The sequence below is a fragment of the Nerophis lumbriciformis genome, linkage group LG13 (genome assembly GCF_033978685.3).
Source record: "Nerophis lumbriciformis linkage group LG13, RoL_Nlum_v2.1, whole genome shotgun sequence".
In the NCBI taxonomy this organism is placed as follows: domain Eukaryota; kingdom Metazoa; phylum Chordata; class Actinopteri; order Syngnathiformes; family Syngnathidae; genus Nerophis; species Nerophis lumbriciformis.
Window position 1 is genome coordinate 26,656,183 of NC_084560.2, and position 22,812 is coordinate 26,678,994.

Consider the following 22,812-nt stretch of genomic DNA (forward strand, 5'->3'; position numbering starts at 1 on the left):
AATGTATTTAATCTTTTAATAACCCAATGCAGTGTGATGACAGGTGATATTTTTCTCTCTCCCCCCCACAGAATAATGGATCCTTGGTGTGGTGCCAGAATCACAAGCAGTGCTCCAAGGTAATGTGGTTACACTTCTGTCATGAATGCGACGCATGCCTCATTATTGGGGGTAATACAACATAAAGTGGAGGAGTCACGACAGGGCGAGTTCAGTCACGCCTGCAGGAATCCCTCCCAGACATTTTGATGCAAAAATCTTCATCATTTAGACCCCTCGATATCATTCCAGCAGTTCATGATGCTATTTAGTTTTTTTTTTGTTATTCGGAATGCATTGTGTTGCCTTACCTCCCCTGCCGCGGGGCTTGTTTGTGTTCCTTGCCCCCCGTCCCTAAGAAGTCTGATATAAAGCGGCTGTTGACAGCTCCCCTGAAAAGATGGCGCTGACAGCCTCCTCTGGATCTGTTGACAGGGCCCCTCGGAGATGTTAGAGCGAGAATACTAAGAGCGATATGCCGGCACAGCGTGGTCCAACTTATGAAATGTGAACAATGCCCACTGTTGCTGTCAGAGCCTCGCATCTGCTTACTGAGCGTGAAACCAGAATTCAATGCCGTTTGGCCGCGAGGCCTCCAAATTGGAGCGCGTATACTTGTGTCGTTCTGCAGCTTTAAAAGCACGTCTGTGTAAATAAACGTCCGCAAAGGGACTGCACAGCCTCCACTATCTGTAGCTACAACAAAACCCCTGGACAGATATTTATAGGAATTCATACAAAAAGCAGCACTATGCCGCTGATTTACAATTTGTTTAGAATTAGGCCCAATCCCAATACACCCCCTTACCCTACTTTTTAGCTCTGCCTACATTTTGCGGGTTCCCGTGAAAGTAGTGGTGTCTCAATTAGAGATGTCCGATAATATCGGGCTGCCAATATTATCGGCCGATAAATGCTTTAAAATGTAATCTCGGAAATTATCGGTATCGGTTTCAAAAAGTAAAATGTATGACTTTTTAAAACGCCGCTGTACAGAGTGGTACACGGATGTAGGGAGAAGTACAGAGCGCCAATAAATCTTAAAGGCACTGCCTTTGCGTGCCGGCCCAATCACATAATACCTACGGCTTTTCACGCACACAAGTGATACTTGGTCAACAGCCATACAGGTCACACTGAGGGTGGCCGTATAAACAACTTTAACACTGTTACAAATATGCGCCACACTGTGAACCCACACCAAAAAAGAATGACAAACACATTTTGGGAGAACATCAGCACCGTAACACAACATAAACACAACAGAACAAATACCCAGAACCCCTTGCAGCACTAACTCTTCCCGGACGCTACAATATACACCCCCCGCTACCCCTCCCCCCACCTCAAATCTGTCCCCCTCAACCCCGCCCAACTCAACCTCCTCATGCTCTCTCAGGGAGAGCATGTCCCACATTTTTTCTTTGTCCTGTCCAGCTTCTCAGGCAAATCATATAGTTGATGTGGATGCCCATGTCAGCTGTTCAGATTTACTTTACAAAAGAGAATTGTAGGATACTTCTCTTGTTGCCTTATTTGTATTTGACTTTATTAAATGTATTTATATTATCATTTGGTGCAGGAGGGGATAGAAAGAGAAAAAAAAAGAAGACAGAGGGGGAAATTGTGGGGACAAGAGGGGGATTAGACAGAGAGACAAAAACAACAACAGCAAACACAACAACAACAACAACAACAACAACAATAGAGCAACATCAGTAAATACGACATGTACAAATATGATGGTAAAAGTGATAGCAAATAAGCAGTTAGCGAAAATAAAAAATAATACAGAAATGACAATGAGCATTATTACACTACAAATGGAGCAGTACAAATACCAATAGAAATAGCGCTATTGATAATGAACAATACCAATACTTTACCTTTATTATCAACAATACAGTTGTTCAAATGCAACAATACATATACGTAATGATAACTTGAGATACGAAAGAATGCAGAAAAATGGAGGGGGAGAAAGAGAAGCAACCTACATTAACCTTGTAGATTGTTATAGTAACAATAGGTTAAGCTTTGTCCGTGTGCCATGTGTTGTACCCAGTTTACTCTAGGGCAACAACGTTAATATATGTTTGATGAAACGTGATTATGTGCATGAGTGTACGTATGCATATGTACTAGTATATGTACAGAATGTGTATATGTGTGCTGCTGTTTTGAGGCATGTTAAAAAAAAAAAAAGCACTTTGTGACTTCAATAATAAATATGGCAGTGCCATGTTGGCACTTTTTTCCATAACTTGAGTTGATTTATTTTGCAAAACCTTGTTACATTGTTTAATGCATCCAGCGGGGCATCACAACAAAATTAGGCATCATAATGTGTTAATTCCACGACTGTATACCGTATTTTCCGCACCATTAGCCGCACCTAAAAACCACAAATTTACTCAAAAGCTGACAGTGCGGCTTTTAACCTGGTGCGCTTTATATATGGATAAATATTAAGATTCATTTTCATAAAGTTTCGGTCTCGCAACTTCGGTAAACAGCCGCCATCTTTTTTCCCGGTAGAACAGGAAGCGCTTCTTCTTCTACGCAAGCAACCGCCAAGGTAAGCACCCGCCCCCATAGAACAGGAAGCGCTTCTTCTTCTACTGTAAGCAACCACCCGCCCCGGAAGAAGAAGAAGAAGCGCGCGGATTTTCGTTTCATTTCCTTTGTGTGTTTACATCTGTAAAGACCAGACCACAAAATGGCTCCTACTAAGCGACACGCGTATAACGCAGAATTTAAACTTAAGGCAATAAGTCATGCCGAAGAACACGGAAATAGAGCAGCAGCAAGAGAACATAACATAAATGAATCAATGGTGCGTAGGTGGAGGAAGCAAGAAGATGACCTGCGTCAGGTAAAGAAGACAAAACAGAGTTTCCGATGGAACAAAGCAAGATGGCAACTGTTGGAGGACAAACTCGAACAGTGGGTTGTTGAGCAGAGAGCAGCAAGCAGAAGTGTCAGCACCATCACTATTCGAATGAAGGCAACAACGCTAGCAAGCGAACTTCACCTGGATGATTTTAAAGGTGGTGCTTCTTGGTGTTTCCGGTTCATGAAAAGACGCAATCTCTCCATCCGCACAACTGTGGTCCGAGCTTTCCGGAAGGCAGGATTCACAGAACTGCTGGACAACAGTGACACTGACTCCGATGACTTCGACGAGACGAAACCGGCCATTTTGGATCCCACATTTGCCCAACTTTTCAATTCGGACACCGAAGACGAAGAATTCGAAGGATTTACGAATGAAGAATAACTTCAGAAAGTGAGCGCTATGTTTATTTTGTGTGTTGTGACATTAACGTTCGAGCAACATTATGTTGCTATTGCTCTGCACTATTTTGAATTTTACTATGTTTGTGATTGCACATTTACGTACATTTTGGGACAGAGTTGTTAGAACGCTGGTTTTTAATATATTATTAAAGTTTGACTGACCTATCTGACTGTTTTTTTGACATTCCCTTTAGCGCAGCGTAGGCGCGGCTTATAGGTGGACAAAGTTTTGAAATATGCCATTCATTGAAGGTGCGGCTAATAACCCGGGGCGGCTTATAGTGCGGAAAATACGGTATATCGGAATCGGCAATTAAGAGTTGGACAATATCAGAATATCGGATATCGGCAAAAAAGCCATTAACGGACATCTCTAGTCCCAATGACTCTTTACATGTAGGGGTAGTGGGCATAACGAGAATATAGCCCTTCAGAATGTTATGTTAATATTTTCACATTTGCAAGCTTTAAAGTTTTCGTATTTAAGTACCGTATTTTTTGGACTATAAGGCGCACTTAAAGTCCTTTAATTTTCTCAAAAATCGCCTTATAACCCGGGGCGCCTAATGTACGGAATAATTCTGGTTGTGCTTACCGACCTCGAAGCAATTTTTTTTGGTACATGGTGTAATGATAAGTTGGATTGATTGATTGAGGCTTTTATTAGTAGATTGCACAGTACAGTACATATTCGGTACAATTGACCCCTAAATGGTAACATCCGAATAAGTTTTTCAACTTGGTTAAGTCAGGGTCCACGTTAATCAATTCATGGTAAGTGTGTCCAGTAGATGGCAGTCACACATAAGAGATATGTGTAGACTGCAATATTTAGATTTGTATTAAGGATCCCCATTAGCTGGTTGCCACACTAGTCTTCCTGGGGTCCACAAACTCAATACAATTACAAGTAAAAGCATATAATTATACCTACACAATACAGAAACAAATAAAAATCAACAAGAATCTCAGAATATTAATTACCATATAAATACAACTACACAATAAAAAAACAAACAAAAATCATCAATAAGCTATTTAATTTACAGACTCATATACAATATTAGTTTCCTTTTAAAAACCTGTTTACTTTCAATGCCAGAGCGATACAGATCTATAAATATGACGGCAGTAAACAACACCAAAACTTTAAATGTTCCATTGAAAATAAAGAACATTACACACGGCACTCAAAAATCTGTCAAAATGTTTTAGTATGACTTTGAAGCCGCACCGCTTGATGGATTGTCGGCCCATTACGGCTACCGTAGTCCGAGATACAAGTATTACTATGGTGTGTGTATAAGGACCGCAAAATGGCACCCATTAGCAGACATATCATCTGGCGTTTTGTTTCACAATAGTAACTTTTCTTACCTTCTGGTACCTGCTGATGTGTATTTGAGGTCTGCATAAGTCCTGAAAATGTTCGCACGTCCGCCACTGTAGTCTGTAGTCGACACCGTAGTCGATAAGCTTCTTCTTTTTCACTATCTTCTTGTCATGTGACATTCATCCTGCGCTGTTGCCATTTCTAATATAAAGTAGCGTAAAGTTTTAACTTATATCTCGCTATGGAAGCGATTAAAAACTACCGGTGTAGTGAGTTTACATAATTCACTCAAGGAACTTTAGTTATTAGAGAGTTCCGGTCGGATGGTTTTTCACGAGACACATTTCCGGCGTTTTGGAATTGTGAGCCACGGATGAGAAGATGCTGCTCCGTTATTGATTGAAGTAAAGTCTGAATGTCATTAAAACAGTTAGCTCCATCTCTTCTTCCACTCCCGTCCTTGCACGCTACACCGCTACAACAAAGATGACGGGGAGAAGACGCTGCCAAAGGTGAGCCACGTAAATAAGACTGCCCACAAAACGGCGCATCCGGAAGCGACTGTAAGAAAGCGGCTTGAAGATGATCTGTAAAACATCATCTATGCAACATTTTCACCAAAGAACCACCATTACATGTTATGTAGACCACAAGGAAGTGTTTTACATTTAGAAAAAAATAAATAATATGACGACTCCTTTAATGCGCCCTATAATCCGGAGCGCCTTATTTATTAAAAAAGATCAAAAATAGACCATTCATCGGCAGTGCTCCTTATAATCCGGTGCGCCCTACGGTCCGGAAAATACGGTATTATGTTGATATTATTTGTATTTTATCTCGTTTCGGAGTTCTTAAAACACATTTTTTTTGCTACAAGTGTTTCTTAAACCACCAACTCGGCAAATCTAAATGAAAGAAAGCAAATGTGAGCAAAACCTAAAAGAGTAAAGTTTTTACCAAAGGCAGCAATCATAAATTAAGTTTTCAGCACATACACAATGTTGACATCTTGTTATGTATGGCGGTGGATGGAGACGACACCACAGCAGGAATCAGTTCAATAGGTTTATTGAACTTGATGAGTAGGTGGGATGTGTATGCTACTCTAAGTCAGATACAGTCTGGTGTGCCATGGGAGATGATCTAATTTCACCGATTTGGGGTAAAAAAATATTTTTTGCAAACCAGTAATTATAGTCTGTAAATGATGTGTTGCTGTTGAGTGTCGATGCTGTCTAGAGCTCGGCAGAGTAACCGTACTCTTCCATATCAGTAGGTGGCAGCCGGTAGCTAATTGCTTTGTAAATGTCAGAAACAGCGGGAGGCAGTGTGGAGGTAAAAGGGTGTCTAATACTTAAACCAAAAATAAACAAAAGGTGAATGCCCCTAAGAAAAGGCATTGAAGCTTAGGGAAGGCTATGCAGAATGAAACTAAAACTGAACTGGCTACAAAGTAAACAAAAACAGAATGCTGGACGACAGCAAAGACTTACTGTGGAGCAAAGATGGTGTCCACAATGTACATCCGAACATGACATGACAATCGACAATGTCCCCACGAAGAAGGATAAAAACAAAGTAGATGCGGGAAATATCGCTCAAAGGAAGACTTGAAACTACTCCAGGAAAATACCAAAAAAAGAGAAAAAGCCACCAAAATTGGAGCACAAGACAAGAACTAAAACACTACACACAGGAAAACAGCAAAAAACTCCAAATAAGTCAGGGCGTGATGTGACAGGTGGTGACAGTACACCTACTTTGTGACAAGAGCTATATTGATGCATGGTTGGTTATGGTTTGAAGTCATATCCAACAATTGCGACGACTTTTTACTGTCAACTGAGTTTTTTTGTGTCATGATTTCTGCTGGTGGTGTGCCTCCGGATTTTGTCAACACAAAAAATGTGCCTTGGCTCAAAAAAGGTTGAAAATCACTGCTCTAAGTGATAGGTGCAAAACAATATGTAGAATTAACCATGTGAATGTTACCAGAGTTTGTTGTATGTACGTGTTGGATGAATCCTTCGTCAGACCCAAAGGGTAAGGCGAGAAGGCAGTCCGTGGGCAGGCAAGCGGTCGGGGGCTGGAGAGAAGCAACGAAGTCCGTGTCCAAGCAGGGGTGGAGAATCGGGGGAGGGAAGAGGGAAGAGGGAAGTCGAGGCACACAGCTCGATTAGGGAAGACGCGGGTAGTACTGCGGGAGACACAAAGGACATAAGACACGGGAACAGGGAAGGCACAGAGAGAGATCAAGTACGCGGGAGGGAAGCCAGAGACGGGATGCTTACTACGGGAGTGAACTACGTTCCGGCACTGGATCCTCGGGTCCGCTGGTCTTTATGCTGCCTGCCCTCATTAGGTGCGCTGATTACTGATTGCCTGCAGCTTTGCGAGCGCGTGGCCAGAGCGAGCAGGGGCGTGTCCTGGCGTGCTTCCAGCGGAGGTGCCAGCCAAGCTTGCAGGAGAAGGCATGAGGTATTGCGCAAGCGCCGTGACACATCTATAGGTGTATTTTGATAAAGACGGGAAAACACGTTACTCATAAACGGCGTGTGCAACAGCAACAAACATCAGTAGATGCAAACTTAAATCAATCAATCAATCAATGTTTATTTATATAAATCATGAAATGCAACCTTACTTCAGCAAAAACGACGCATGATTTTTTTGGCAGAGTCTTGATACCAATGTCCTTGACCCAGACACACACAAAGACATTGTCGACCTCCATGCTTTTCCAAGTTTTCATCTGTTTTGTCGTGTTGAAGGATGTCTGGAGCACCAGATAGATAGTTTGACATGTCAGGGAACACGACTGACAGATAATCCTTGAGATCACTCATTTTTTTCAATCTTATTTTGAAAACGTGCAGGGATAGATTCCATTGCACAGTTAGATTTGTTTTTTTGCTCGCGTCTGCTTTTAGTGGTAAGATGTGGGCCCCTTGCGTACTCCGATAGATTGCACTCTGTTTGTTGCCCAGTAGCCATTATGGTTTGTGGCCCACCACTTTGTTTGCTTCCGTTCAAAAGTCACGTGAAATGAGTACAACTCATTAGCCCATCAACACGGATGAACTAGAGAGAATGCCGTGATCACGTGATGGCAATAAACAAAAAGACTACGTCAGACCTAGTTTTTCCAACTGTGCAAAAAAAATGCACTTTAAGACGTTCAATATTTATTAAAGTTAAATTTTTGCTTTCAGAAATTAGTCATTTTTATTTTCTCTTTGTTCATTTATTTAGGATAACAAAGTTATTTACCTTCCAATTATAGTACAATGGTAAACAATTCCACAGTCATGAGAAATAGAAAGTTACAGCATTTTAAATAGTTACTTTCATTACCATTATTTTACATTATAAACACTATTTTATAATTTTTTTTTAAATCAATTATTTATTCAGTTTAATACAAAAATATTAATACCAAAAAACAATCTGATTGCTGCAAACATACCACTCATGGACAGCATGAGTATATCAGGTCTATGACCATAAATTGTGTTTTGAAGTCAATTCAGCACATAATTTACTTATAAGACCCAATTCAAACAACCATCCCTACTCATGGTGAAAAAAAATGAATGCAACCAACACAAAAGTTCAACACGCATGGTCACACATAACACAACCTGCTCACTAAACTTTGTGGATATTATTAAAAAAAACGTCCAAGCACCATACAATTACAATTACACCCATTTAAATCCATTACAATGCATGATGGGAAACATGCTAAACACTCTCTCCGCACTTATCTATGTTTGGCGCATTTTAGCTGTGTGATTCTTCTGATTGATTACACAACTTTAAGTAGGTCGTCACGGATGTAAACAAGGTCAGAGTCAAACTTTCTCATACTCTTTACATTCAATTATATTAATTATATAGCCATTATATTAATATAATGTGTACACATATTTATATATATATATATATATATATATATATATATATATATATGCATATACATATACATATACATACATATATATACATACATATATATATATATATATATGCATATACATATACATATACATACATATATATATACATACATATATATACATATACATATATATATACACATATATATACATATACATAAATATATATATATATATATATACATATACATATTTACATATATATATATATATATATATATATATACATATATACATATATGTATATATATATGTATATGTATATATATAGACATATATATATATAATTTGACAAAACAGGAACAATAAATAACAAAAAAAAAAAAAAAGGGACAAGCAGTAGAAAATGGATGGATGGAAATCTCAAACAGAAAATAATGATGGACACCTGTCACGTGGGAGCTTGACACTCTTCATAGGAAACCCCCTCGCCAAAATGTTTGGCTAAAAATATTTAAAATATAATAACTAATTAGAATAAAAAACTGCAACAAATGTCACAGTGCAGGATTTTACTGAGAAGCAAAAATTGGTTTCATGTACAAACAGACTACACACTAAAAAATTCTGGGTTATTTTGATAACCCAATTTAAATGGGTTGTACTTGTATAGCGCTTTTCTACCTTTTTTAAGGAACTCAAAGTGCTTTGACACTATTTCCACATTCACCCATTCACACACATTCACACACTGATGGCGGGAGCTGCCATGCAAGGCGCTAACCAGGACCCATCAGGAGCAAGGGTGAAGTGTCTTGCTCAAGGACACAACGGACGTGACTAGGATGGTAGAAGGTGAGGGTTGAACTAGTAACCCTCAGATCGCTGGCATGGCCACTCTCCCAACTTCGCCACGCCGCCCCCAATTTATGAGGTGCGAGTGTTGGGTTAAATTTTGGAGTTATTTTTATGAAGAGCAATCCAGTTTTTGGGTTATAAGGGTATTATTATACCTAAATTTCTGGGTTTTCAGAACTATAAACCATTTTTGGGTTGTTTTTCAATGAGTAACGCTTTTTTTTTTTATTAAAAATGTACTTTTTTCCTTTAAGGGAATTTTATTAAGGATTAATCTCATTAACATTATTTACAATCACACATTGTATGTACATGAAAATATTTGAGCATTCTGTATAGAACTACTAATGTCATGATCCGTCATGTTTGTTTACTTTTTGACTCCCTCAGTTTCTGTTTTCATTACCCCTGGGTTTGTGTTTTAGTTGCCATGACTGCAGATTGTTTTCACCTGCCTCTTATTAGTGTTCGGGACGCTCACCTGCTCCTGGGCACTAATCAGAGAGCTACTTATTCCCTGCTTATTGCCACACTCAATTTGGCTTTCTTATTTGCTGCCACGCAACAGTTACGACGGCTACTAATTTGATTCCTGAGCTACGCTTCGCCTTTTTGTTTGCCTGTTTACATGCTAATCTTTTCTTGTTCGCTATTCCGTTAGCTTCCCGTGCTTTCGGCACGCTGGTGCTCTTTTGTTTGTATGCTGCATGATTTATGGACAATAAATCATTTCCTTTCCTGCACCATGCCTCCGTAGTCCCGTCTGCATCCTGGGAGAACGATCCACGCAGTAAAATGCGACCCCGCCGTGACAAATATGACCATACATGGCAAAAAATGTCACTCATGTCTTGCTTTTGAGTGTATTTTAATGGAATAAAAATAATTTTGATCAGTAGTTGGGAAGGAATAGGACAGACAAGCAGTAGAATGTATAATTTTTAACCAACTACTGGGTCAAGGAGCGCTAAATTGCGCAACCCACTAGTGGAATATTGGAATAACCCAACATTGTAGTGAGCATAATTCAGCTTTTGTGTTAAATAAATTCAACCCAAAAGTTGGGTTATTAATCAACCAACATTGAGTTAGCATAACTCAACTTTTGGGTTAAATAATTCGACCCAATAGTTTGGTTGGGAATAACCCAACATTAAGTTATCATAACTTAATGTTGGTTCAATGGTTCAATAATTCAACGCAAAAGTTGGGTTGAAAAAATTAACCCAAAATGTTGAGTTAAAATAACTCAAATAAGGGGTTTGTCCTTTTTCTGAACCAGCAGTTGGGTTAAAATTTGGTTATTTTTTAACCCAACATATTTTAGTTTGTACATACGAGACTATCATGTATCCTTTCCCTCAAACCCTGAAATTCCCCTCGAACTTTCAATGGCGTCTCTCCAAAGTACACATGCTGAGAATTGCAATAAATGACGCTAATTAGGTGAAAATTCAGGAAAGGCAGAGTGGCAACGCTGCTTACTTAAACATGGCCTCACAGCTGGTGACAGTGTTAATCACAGTCAGTGTCTTGTACCAACTTCCTGAAGAAAATGACCCCCAACCCTTTTTTAGAATCACAAATGAGACTTTGCGTTTGGCTTCCCATACAGCGGCCCTATTGTACTGTGGGCCCTCCACATGTACATTTGCAAACACATGTAGACATCGTGAACATGACCTAGTGCAGTGTGTCGCCCCAATAAAATGTCCTCATTGCTGTGTAAGTGGTCATTTACCAAAGAAAACCATGTTGCCTTACAGACTATTCAGTAAATAAATGTGCTTTTTATGACTTAAATCCTACTGCTACCCCTTGAGTACTTTAAAGTTAACAATGTAGACTCTGAAGAAGGCCAACCTCTGTGCTGGAAAGCTTTATTCTCTCCTTTCCACTCCAATGGCCAATATCGACTCTTGGCACTCCACGTCCGCCTCGTCATTCTGCAGTTCTGTTTTTGAAAGGGGCTTTTTTTCTGAGCGCAGCAAACTCAGAATGTCGCCCAAACTAAGCAGCTCTTTACTTCGCTTTTGACTGTTTAAAAGACCCCATATTGTAGTGTTTTTCAATAACTTTAAATGTCAAGTATCGAACCTTGATGCTGGGATTCAGACAGTTTAAAAGTGCTTTTGAGACCGATTTTGTGTGTCTAGAACAGTTCTGGGCAATTATTTTGACTCGTGGGGGGCCGAATTTAGAGAAAACAATGTGTCTGGGGGCCGCTGTATCTGATTTTTAGGAATACTAATACACTCACAATAATGTCTGATTGAATGCTAAAAACGTTATGACAGACCGCTTTAAAAAATGGAATGGAATTTTAAATGTTTTTACTGAATGAGACACCCAGAATGTACATGAAAATAAAGAATGCGGGATTTACAATATTAACTATGAACAATAAAACACTGAATATTGACAACATATGAACGCCACACCCCCTTTCGATCGACATATTTTACAATAAATACAAAACCTCACAATAATGACTGATTGAATGCTAAAAACGTTATGACAGACCACCTTAAAAAACGGAATGGAATTTTAAATGTTTTTACAGAATGAGACACCCAGAATGTACATGAAAATAAAGAATGCGGGATTTACAATATTAACTATGAACGATAAAACACTGAATATTGACAACATATGAACGCCACACCCCCTCTCGATCGACATATCTTGCAATCTATACAAAACCTCCCAATAATGTCTGATTGAAAGCTAAAAACGTTATGAAATACTACCTTTAAAAACGGAATGGAATTTTAAATGTTTTTACTGAATGAGACACCAGAATGTACATGAAAATAAAGAATGCAGGATTTACAATATTAACTATGAACGATAAAACACTGAATATTGACAACATATGAACGTCAAACACCCACATATTTTACAATCAAGCGAAACGCAGCAAAAATGCAACAAACACAAGGAAATATGAATGTGAAGGGTAAAAAAATCCCACCTACAATCTTATATATCTGATATATATATCTGATATATGATATATCTGATAATTAATTTTCTACCACTTGTCCTTAATAATGTTGACAAAATAATAGAATGGAAAATGACACAATATGTTACTGTATATGTCAGCAGCTAAATTAGGAGTCTTTGTTTGCTTACTTACTACTAAAAGACAAGTTGTCTTGTATGTTCACTATTTTATTTAAGGACACACTTGCAATAAGAAACATATGTTTAATGTACCCTAAGATTTTTTGTTAAAATAAAGCATCCCTATCCAACATGATATAATATATAATTCAATAGATGCCATATATCACATACAATTGCGAAACATCAACGAGTGGAACAGAAAGATATGTAGGCTAGTAGGGGTGTTAAAAAAGTAAAATTATTTTTCGAATTCATCGCAATTCTTATTGTAAGGATTCTTAATAGAATAAAAAAAAAACTAATCAAAAATCGATTTAAAGAATAAAAATAAAAATAAAATAAAAATGTATTTGTTCTATCCAGACACTAGGGCAAATCATATTGTTGATGTAGATGTCCATATCTGCTGTATTTGACTTTATTAAATGTTTGGGTAGACTTTTATCAAACAAAACCAGTTTTCTTTTAAGTAATATAGAAATGTATCAGAGCTGTTATCTATTTTATGGAGGAATGTAGTTAATCATAGAACTGGCACCCAATGTTATTTAAAAAGTGTTGATTTTGAATCTACTAACCCCCCCAAAAACAGTGAAGTTGGCATGTTGTGTAAATCATAGATAAGACAGAATACAATGATTTGCAAATCCTTTTCAACTTATATTCAATTGAATAGACTGCAAAGACAAGATACTTAATGTTCGAACTGAGAAACATATTTTTTTCAATGTTGGTTTCCGGCCTTGCCGCTTACGTGCAGTGGTTTCTCCAGATTCTCGGAACCTTTTAATGATATTACAGACCGTAGATGGTGAAATCCCTAAATTCCTTGTAATAGCTCGTTGAGAAATGTTGTTCTTAAACTGTTCGACAATTTGCTCACGCGTTCTTTCACAAAGTGGTGACCCTCGCCCCGTCCTTGTTTGTGAATGACTGAGCAATTCATGGAAGCTGCTTTTAAAGTTAAAGTTAAAGTACCAATGATTGTCACACACACATTAGGTGTGGTGAAATGTGTCCTCTGCATTTGACCCATCCCCTTGTTCACTCCCTGGGAGGTGAGGGGAGCAGCAGCGGTGGCCGTGCCCGGGAATCATTTTTGGTGATTTAACCCCCAATTCCAACCCTTGATGCTGAGTGCCAAACAAGGAGGTAATGGGTCCCATTTTTATAGTCTGTGGTATCATGGCACCCACCTGTTCCCAATTAGCCTGTTCACCTGTGGGATGTTCCAAATAAGTGTTTGATGAGCATTCCTCAACTTTCTCAAGTCTTTTTGCCACTTGTGCCAGCTTTTTTGAAACATGTTGCAGGCATCAAATTCTAAATGAGCTAATATTTGCAAAAAATAACAACGTTTACTAGTTCGAACATTAAGTATCTTGTCTTTGCAGTCTATTCAATTGAATATAGGTTGAAAAGGATTTGCAAATCATTGTATTCTGTTTTTATTTACGATTTACACAACGTGCCAACTTCACTGGTTGTGGGTTTTCTAGAGTCGTTTTGAATCGAGTCTGAATGGAATCGTTACCCCCAAGAATTGAATTCACAGCCCTATGAGCTACAGTGCTAACAGAAAAGTCATATTTTAACAGCAAGGTTAGTCTATTGGCCGAAAAGAAACAAAATGTACAAACCAATAGCTCCGACATTTTTATCTGGTCGACAGATCTTTTGGAGAGCTCAGGCTATGTTTCTAAGATGTGTAGCAAAGCCTGTTGTTTTTCATTATTTATTTTACAAAACTGCGAATGAAGTGGGCATATACGCCGGTGGACTACGTGCAGGTTAGAGGTGGTATCAAGTCGCGAGGAAGGAAGTTGTGACTTTAAAAGTGAGCGCCACCTTCCTCAAAAGTACACTGCAAAACTGAAATCTAAGTAAGATTAAATATCTCAAATAAGGGTGATTTTCTGTCTGATAAGATCATTCTTCTCACTAAGCAGATTTGATGTCATAGTGTTTTACTTGTTGTCATAGTGTTTTACTTGTTTTAAGGGGTTTGGTTCTAAATGATCTCAGTAAGATATTACAGCTTGTTGCTGAGATTTTATGACCTATATTGAGTAAAACATGCTTGAAACTAGAATATCAACTGATGCAAAGCTGTGTCATCAACACTCACAATTAGGGATGTCCGATAATGGCTTTTTACCGATATCCAATATTCCGATATTGTCCAACTCTGAAATTACTGATACCGATATCAACCGATATATGCAGTTGTGGAATTAACACATTATTATGCCTAATTTGGACAACCAGGTATGGTGAAGACATGGTACTTTTAAAAAAAAATTAATAAAATAAGATAAATAAATTAAAAACATTTTCTTGAATTAAAAAAGAAAGTAAAACAATATAAAAACAGTTTCATAGAAACTAGTAATTAATGAAAATTAGTAAAATTAACTGTTAAAGGTTAGTACTGTTAGTGGACCAGCAGCACGCACAATCATGTGTGCTTACGGACTGTATCCCTTGCAGACTGTATTGATATATATTGATATATAATGTAGGAACCAGAATATTAATAACAGAAAGAAGTGTGTATCTTGTGTTTTTTATGTTGATTTAATAATTAAAAAAACCCCCAAAAAACGATACCGATAATAAAAAAAAAAACGATACCGATAATTTCCGATATTACATTTTAACGCATTTATCGGTCGATAATATCGGCATTTCTACTCACAATCCATCTCGCCACGCCCTCACGTTCCCTAAGATCTTCTTCATCCATCCATCTCACTGTCCCCTTATTAAACTGTCCACCATGGGTGCCCGAGCTTTCAGCCGCTCTGCCCCACATCTTTGGAACTCTTTACCACCAGAACTTCGTAACTTAGACTCAATATCCCTCTTCAAATCAAGACTCAAAACACACATATTCCTGACTGCTTATTCATTGTAATCATCTTATCTTCTCTATCTTTGTTGTTGTTGTTGTTGTTTTTATCCAATTTGATTTTATTGTTGTGACTTTGTATGGTGTCCTTGAGTGCCCAGAAAGGCGCCTTATAAATAAAATGTATTATTATTATTAAGTATAAAACTACTTTTTTAAAGTAATAATTTCTTACTTCAAGCATGTAAAAAAAAAATCATGATGCCGAGCGCATATCTTTATGTTAAGATAATGGCACTAGCGTTTAGTTTATTTAAGAATATTTTTCAACATATTGAGCAAAAAGGTCTCATTTTTTTTTCTACCAAGAAAAGTGCACTTGTTATTAGTGAGACAAATCAAATTTTCTTGTTCTATTGGCAGATAATTTTGCTTAGTTCAAATAAAACACCCATCATTTTTGTATTTTTTTTTCTTGTTTTTGAACACTGACTTTTTGCAGTGTAGCGCAAACAAAGTAACGGAGATGGTGGACTTTTCTTAGTTTGGTGCCTATTAAGGGGTTCTATAGACACATTACTGTTGGCACATCATTAAAAAGATGTTGCATAATAGGGAACCTTTAAAACAATGAAATGTCATCAAGCTCTCTACAAATGTTAGTTTAATTGACTTAAATGCATCCTCAGCCCATCAGGATGCAAGTCAGGTTTTCATTCAGAGCCAGAAGTCAATATTTGTCAGCAAACAGCAGCACACTTCACATCTACGTAAACAACTTAAGTGCCCACTGAGGACCAGCGTGCTATTGTGGCCTCGCTAACAATCGTGACAAACGGGACCATGCTGTACAGTGAATAGCGCCACAGCAGCTGATTAGTCTCTTCACTTCATGAAGAGAGCACGGTCAAACAGAAGGGACAAAGGCAGCTTCCTCCCCCCTGGGGGACGTGAGTTCTGTCCAGCCGGCAGTCGCACAGAGTGGAGCAAATGTGAGGACGGGTTGCCTAATAATAGAGACAAAGACACCCTGACCTCCCCGGTCCTTCTGTCTGCATTTTAGGGACTCAAAACCTCCTGTTTCCATTCGGGTTGAGAAAGTCATCCCGGTCATCTCGCATGAAGGGTCCGGAGTCAGGCCGGCTCTCAGGGTTCCCTTTTGTCATGCTAAATAACCTGCTTGGCCTCTTTGCAAAGCAGAGCGAGGTGGCATTTGGAGTCTTTTATCATACCGTCACACTGGACCATCGAGTCCATTGAGCGACGAGACCGGAGTCCTTTCTTTGAGCTATTGTCTGGCAACTGTTTGGAGACAACCTCAAACTCCTGAGGTCTGCAGGGAATCAAATCTATATCCATATCTTTATATTTCAGACCTCTTTAAAATCTACAAGGTCTCTGAGGTCTGCTGAACAATTTCTTTGTCGTCCAAAAAACCCGGTTTAAGCATACTTGCCAACCTTGAGACCTCCGAATTCCGGAGATGGATTAGTATATCCGTTCGGCCACCGTGTTCAATGGAGAAGTCTGATCTACAAAATGTGCAGGCAGCATACCCCTTCAACCTTCGAGCTGTCCTGGATGAACTGAAATTATTTTTCCAATTATTTTGGAACTTGCAAGTGTACTTCTTCTTCTTACTCGTCGTCGCCATGTCTCTTCTTCGTTCTTCTGCTTCGTCTCTGTTATGTTTTTGGACATTACTACTTGCCGTAGTTTTGAAGCAATGCATGATGGGAATCCGGATGTTGTGTGTCAGTGTATTAACGTGCCGGCTGGAATTAACACACGCTGAGAAATAGCTCAGTGCCTGCCTACTTTATGGGTTATAGATAAACCTATGGATGTCAAGACTTGGTCCTTGGGTTTTGTTTCCCCGGAAGGCAACGGAAAGTTGGCTCGGGCGAGACGGGAATGTAAGTACATGATTTATTAAATATTATCAAAAAAAAAAAAAACGAAAAGCGCGCACAGTGGCGGAGAACAAACTATGAAACCAAAAAGACTATAGCACAAAGGCAATTAACTAAGAACACGAAACAAAACACTTACTGTGGCATGGGACTGTGAACACGGCTTGAGAGGATAAAGAGTGTGTGAGGGGTATGATGTCGCCAGGGAGACTTCCTGGCAACGATCGGTTTAAATAATAGTGACACGATTAAAGACAGGTGCGTGAGTCGTGAGGGCAGGTGAAAACTAATGGGTTGCTATGGTGACAAACAAGAGTGCACAATGAGTCCAAACGTGGAACAGGTGAAACTAATGGGTAACCATGGAAACAAGACAAGGGAGTGAAAAGCAGGAACTAAAAAGAGTCCAAAACCAAACAGCACATGGCCAAACAAAAACATGATCAACACAGACATGACAATGGATAATGGAGACATATATAATAGTCTCCTTTTCAGGTGAGAGAGGACGTTAAAGGCATGAATTGATTAACGTGGAACAAGTTGAAAAACTTATTCGGGTGTTACCATTTAGTGGTCAATTGTACGGAATATGTACTGTACTGTGCAATCTACTAATAAAAGTCTCATTCAGTCAATCAAAGCCTTTAAGGCACGCCCCCAATTTGTTGTCCGGGTGGAAATCGGGAGAGATTCGGGAGATTGGTTGCCCCGGGAGATTTTCGGGAGGAGCACTGAAATTCGGGAGTGTCCCGGGAAAATCGGGAGGGTTGGCAAGTATGGGTTTAAGTCCAGATGGGATCGTGCGTTTTTCAAAACCTTGAAACGATCTCCCTCCGGTTATTCGGATGTCTCCCTCCTTAATGAGTTTTAAGTCACGTCTTAAAACATATTTTTACTCATTCGCTTTCAAACCAGCATGAGAGTTGTGTGATCTTAGCCTATGTCTTTTTTTTTTCAGTTGAATGTTTCTAACAATGGACTGTGCAGCACTTTGTGAAACTTATTTTTTTTTATAAATGTGCTATATAAATAAAGTGGATTGGAATGGATTGGAACAGAACCAATGAAATACCAACCACCCTTTTGTCCATACCACCAATGCAGGGTCAAGAAGGGTTGGATCTACCTCCCAGTAGATATTTTGGACCAAAAATGTTGAAAGATTTTATTGTTTTGGTTGTTTTTTTTACACCGCCTTTTGTGAACTGGGCATTGTCCTGAGACAGCTCAAGACCTGGTAAATTTAGAGTTGGGATGGTGCCTAAAAAGCATACAGTAATCGCCATGTGGAGCCAACAAAACCTCACTTCTCCTGTACTGTTGTTGTGGAACCCATTGTTTCTGTGTTCACACATTTAATCGTCTGATAGCAGGATTCAGTGTGCAAAAGCACATAGTCACAGCAGTGTGAAAAGCTAAGGAGACTTAAATGTCGGGCCTTCTGTTACAGCTCTGATGCGTACATTTAACTGGATTTATGTGAGAAAATGGTAAAACAATATACATGTTGGCTCAGACTCTGCAAGGTAGTGCATAGAAGCGCGCATGCAATTCAGTTTCCGGGTCTTTCCCAGAGGAAGTCCAGTTTGTCAAAGCTGTATTTTTCTTTTATACAGAATATAGTCAACATTTCATAAAAAAAAAAAAAAAAAAAAGGTGTTGTATTGTTTCCCCACTGAGGCTGACCTCTGGGCTGAATTATACGGTGTTGTCATGAAAAGAATGAAAACATCATTGAGTTGTGGTATAATGACTTTACCGTACTTTGCATTTTATTTATAATACGTCTGCAGAGGGGAGAACATTCCCATGCTCGTCTATGTAAGAGAAAAAATTCATATGGATTACAGATACTGTCAATCTAAATTTAGTAGGATTAAGTATTTTTCTGTTTTTGTGTTTCTTGCAATTTACCATGTTGATGTTAGTGCTGTGCGATACAACGATATATATATGAATATGGATATGTAAACCTATTTTCCCGACTATAAGGCGCACTTAAAATCCTTTGGCGCAAAGGATTTTTTCCCCTCAAAACTCGACAGTGCGCCTTATAACCCGGTGCGCCTAATATAAGGCATCATTTTGGTTGGGCATACCCACCTCGAAGCTATTTTATTTGATACATGATGTAATGATAAGTGTGACCAGTAGATGGCAGTCAAACATCAGAAATACATATAGACAGCACTATGATGGGTAAACAGCACCAACATTTTAAATGTTCCATTGAAAATATAGAACATTGCACACGGCGCTCAAAAATCTATCAACATGTTTTAGCACGACTTTGGTAAGCTATGAAGCCGCACCGCTTGATGGATTGTCGGTGCATTAGACATGTGAGTATTATTATGTGTGTGTATAAGGTAAGACATATTATCTGCCGTTTGTTTCGCAATATTATGCAAAACCAACTTTTCTTACCTTCTGGTACCTGCTGATCTGTATTTGGGATCTGCATAAATCCTGAAAAATTGCGCACGTCCGCGCTGTAGTCGATCAGCTTCTTTTTTTTCTTTATCTTCTTGTTATGTCACATTCATCCTCCACTGTTGCCATTTTTAATATAAAGTAGTGTAAAGTTCTTACTTATATCTGTCAGTAAACTCGCTATGAAAGCGCTAAAACATACCGGTGTAGTGAATTTACATTATTCACCCAAGGAACTTTAGTTATTAGAGTTCGGGTCGGACGGTTTTTCACGGGACACATTTCCGATGTGGTTGTTTCCAGATGAGGAGACGCTACTTCGTTATTGATTGAAGTAAAGTCTGAATGTCATTAAAACCGTTAGCTCCATCTTTTGACACTTCTTCCACACCCGTCCTTGCACGCTACACCGCTACAACAAAGATGACGGGGATAAGACGCTGCAGAAGGTGAGCCACGTAAATAAGACCGCCCACAAAACGGCGCATCCGGAAGCGACTGTCAGAAAGCGGCTTGAAGATGATCTGTAAAACATCATCTATGCAACATTTTGACCAAAGAACCACCATTACATGTTATGTAGACCTCAAGGAAGTGTTTTCAATTTAGAAAAAAATTATAATATGACTCTTTTAATGCGCCCTATAATCCGGTAAAAAAAGAAAAAATTGACCATTAATCGGCAGCGCCCCTTATAATCCGGTGCGCCCTATGGTCCGGAAAATACGGTATACATCCTAGTACGACATAAACATGCACAATGTAATTCTCTGTTGTTTATTTCATTATTTTAACATCTGCGCTGCAGCCGCTTGCAGCTTTGCAGGATAATTTTTGACTTTACTTGGAAGAACTTTTGGATGTCAACAACATTGCAGAAACGCAGCACAATGGAAGCTAAACCAACAAAACCCGAAGAGGAATTTATTTTTGGACAGTGACCGAGCGAACAACAGTAAAACATGCCGCCAACGAGACATTGCTAGGGACTTGAACGCATCTATTCTTTTCTATTAGTGTTGAAATTGTGACAAAATAAAAATGTTACCTCAAAACCACGACATGAAAGAAAAACACAAAACAAGACTAACAGAGTTGTCGTCTAAAAGAGCCGTCTATGACAAGTAGTCCCACAGAGAGAAGTTACGGATTCCCTCTCTAAATGAACATGTTCATATGAAACTTTCAAAAATAAAAATTATTGTTGTTGCTTTTTTTAACGGTCTTATCCTTTTTATGTATAAATAAAGAGGGAAAAGATAAGCGACATTTAAATGAATTTCGTGTGTATACCAGGTGCAACTCCAAAAATGTGAATATTGTGCAAAAATTAATTCATGTTGGCAATTTAGCTTCAAATGTGAAACTAATATGTGATATAAACTCACTATGTGCAAAGTGAAATATGTCAAGCTTTTATTTGTTATAATTTTCATAATTATTGCTTACATTATTTGAAAACCACACATTTTCTTATATCAAAAGAAGGCTTGAAATATTTTGAGTTGCGTGTTATGAGCTCATGTCATATTAGTTTCACCTTGTAAATCTATTTAACAACTCTTTGCACAATATTATTTTTTCCATTCAATCTGTAAATTTAGAGATGTAACAATAGTAACATTTCATATCACGGTTACCGTGACTAAGCGTCTTTTCGTGTCGTTATCGCCATTTCCGGGCCTTAAATGACTGTCAAAGTGTACCAACTTGTCGGAATACGTCCTCAGACTTCTTCTGTCCAGGTGAGAGGCATGATTTATGATCTAGAATAAACTTCCAGGGAGCAAGGAAGCGAAGAAACACCTCGCCAGTCGATCATGTCAAAATTGTACACAGGCTGGTGATCACATAAATAGTTTGTCTGTGTTAGCGCTCATAATAACAATATCACTAATACTTGGTTAATATTCAAATCACAAAATGTAAATGGAGTATTATTGGCGGTTTTTAAATGGTTATTTATTGGATTTTATGGGTGAAATAGTGGACCTCCCATTGGCTGGTTAGTGGACTTTGGCTTACGTTTATTAACAAGTTAGAATGCATTAAAAAAACATTTCATAATAATTGTGAACGATGGACAAAATTACAAAATAAGTGCAGTTGCCCTTTAAGCCTCACTGATAGTGTTTTAGTCTTAGTATTTTATATGTTTGAAAAACTACGCTTGCGTTTAAAAAAAAAAAAATATTGGTATGTACTGGAGCACTTTAAGATTTATTCAAATGAAAAGTGTGTAAAAAACCTAAATTATTGTTAATATTTATTATTTCTGCTGTTCGGTTCTTGATTACGCCGTGAAAAAACACCTCTGTCTCGTATTCCTCAGAGTGCAAGAGCATAGCCTGTAGGTTCAATGTGTACAATTGAAAATTTTTGTCGTGTTTATGTAAGTTTAGATTGGGGTATGTTGTTTCTTAATGGGGATACACGTTCATGTCTCTTGTTTTCAAGTTACTATTTAAGCTCGCGAGCTGGCGCCAGTCAGTCAGTGAGTTTATCAAAGGGCAGTTGGTATTTTTCGATCATTTTTATTTAAAATGGTAAGGCAACCTTACGGGAGTTTAATTGCAGTGATCATTATGACCGTTTATTGTTACATCCCTAGTATATCTAGTTTTAAGAACAAATACAATATGGTACTATTTATCGTTATCGGTATAAAATGACCTCCATCGGGATATATATGTTATTCCATATTGCACAGCACTCGTGGATATCTATTGATTTTGTCTTCAAACATAGCTTAAAGTTTGCTTAGCAAGTTAAAAAAATCTGTGTTTTTTTTTTTTTAATTATAAAATTGTTCTTAAGCTTCTGGCTCCCCCAGTGAAAACCACTGCCCACATTTATTTATTATTAAAGAAACATGAAGCATTTCTTTCAGCGTAGCATGTGTGCCATCGTCGTGAGTATGGTGTGGCTTGTGGCGCTCGTGTTGCTAAAGAATACCGTTTACGCTTTTGTACAAGTTCCTAGTAAACTCTTGTGAGAACATCTTTAAACGCCTTCGCAGGACCTAAAGTGAACAACAGCCTTTGGAAT

The 22,812-nt window shown here is 38.4% G+C and overlaps 1 protein-coding gene across 2 annotated transcripts in view; it reads left to right on the forward strand.

Annotated features, from left to right (window-relative positions):
- LOC133613561 (anosmin-1) overlaps positions 1–22,812 on the forward strand; it is a 242,013-nt gene that overhangs the window by 110,334 nt on the left and 108,867 nt on the right. For both annotated transcript variants that reach the window (XM_061971191.2, XM_061971192.1), the window contains one exon: positions 72–119. In XM_061971191.2, coding sequence (XP_061827175.1) covers positions 72–119 — 48 coding nt within the window. The remainder of the gene's footprint in view (positions 1–71; positions 120–22,812) is intronic.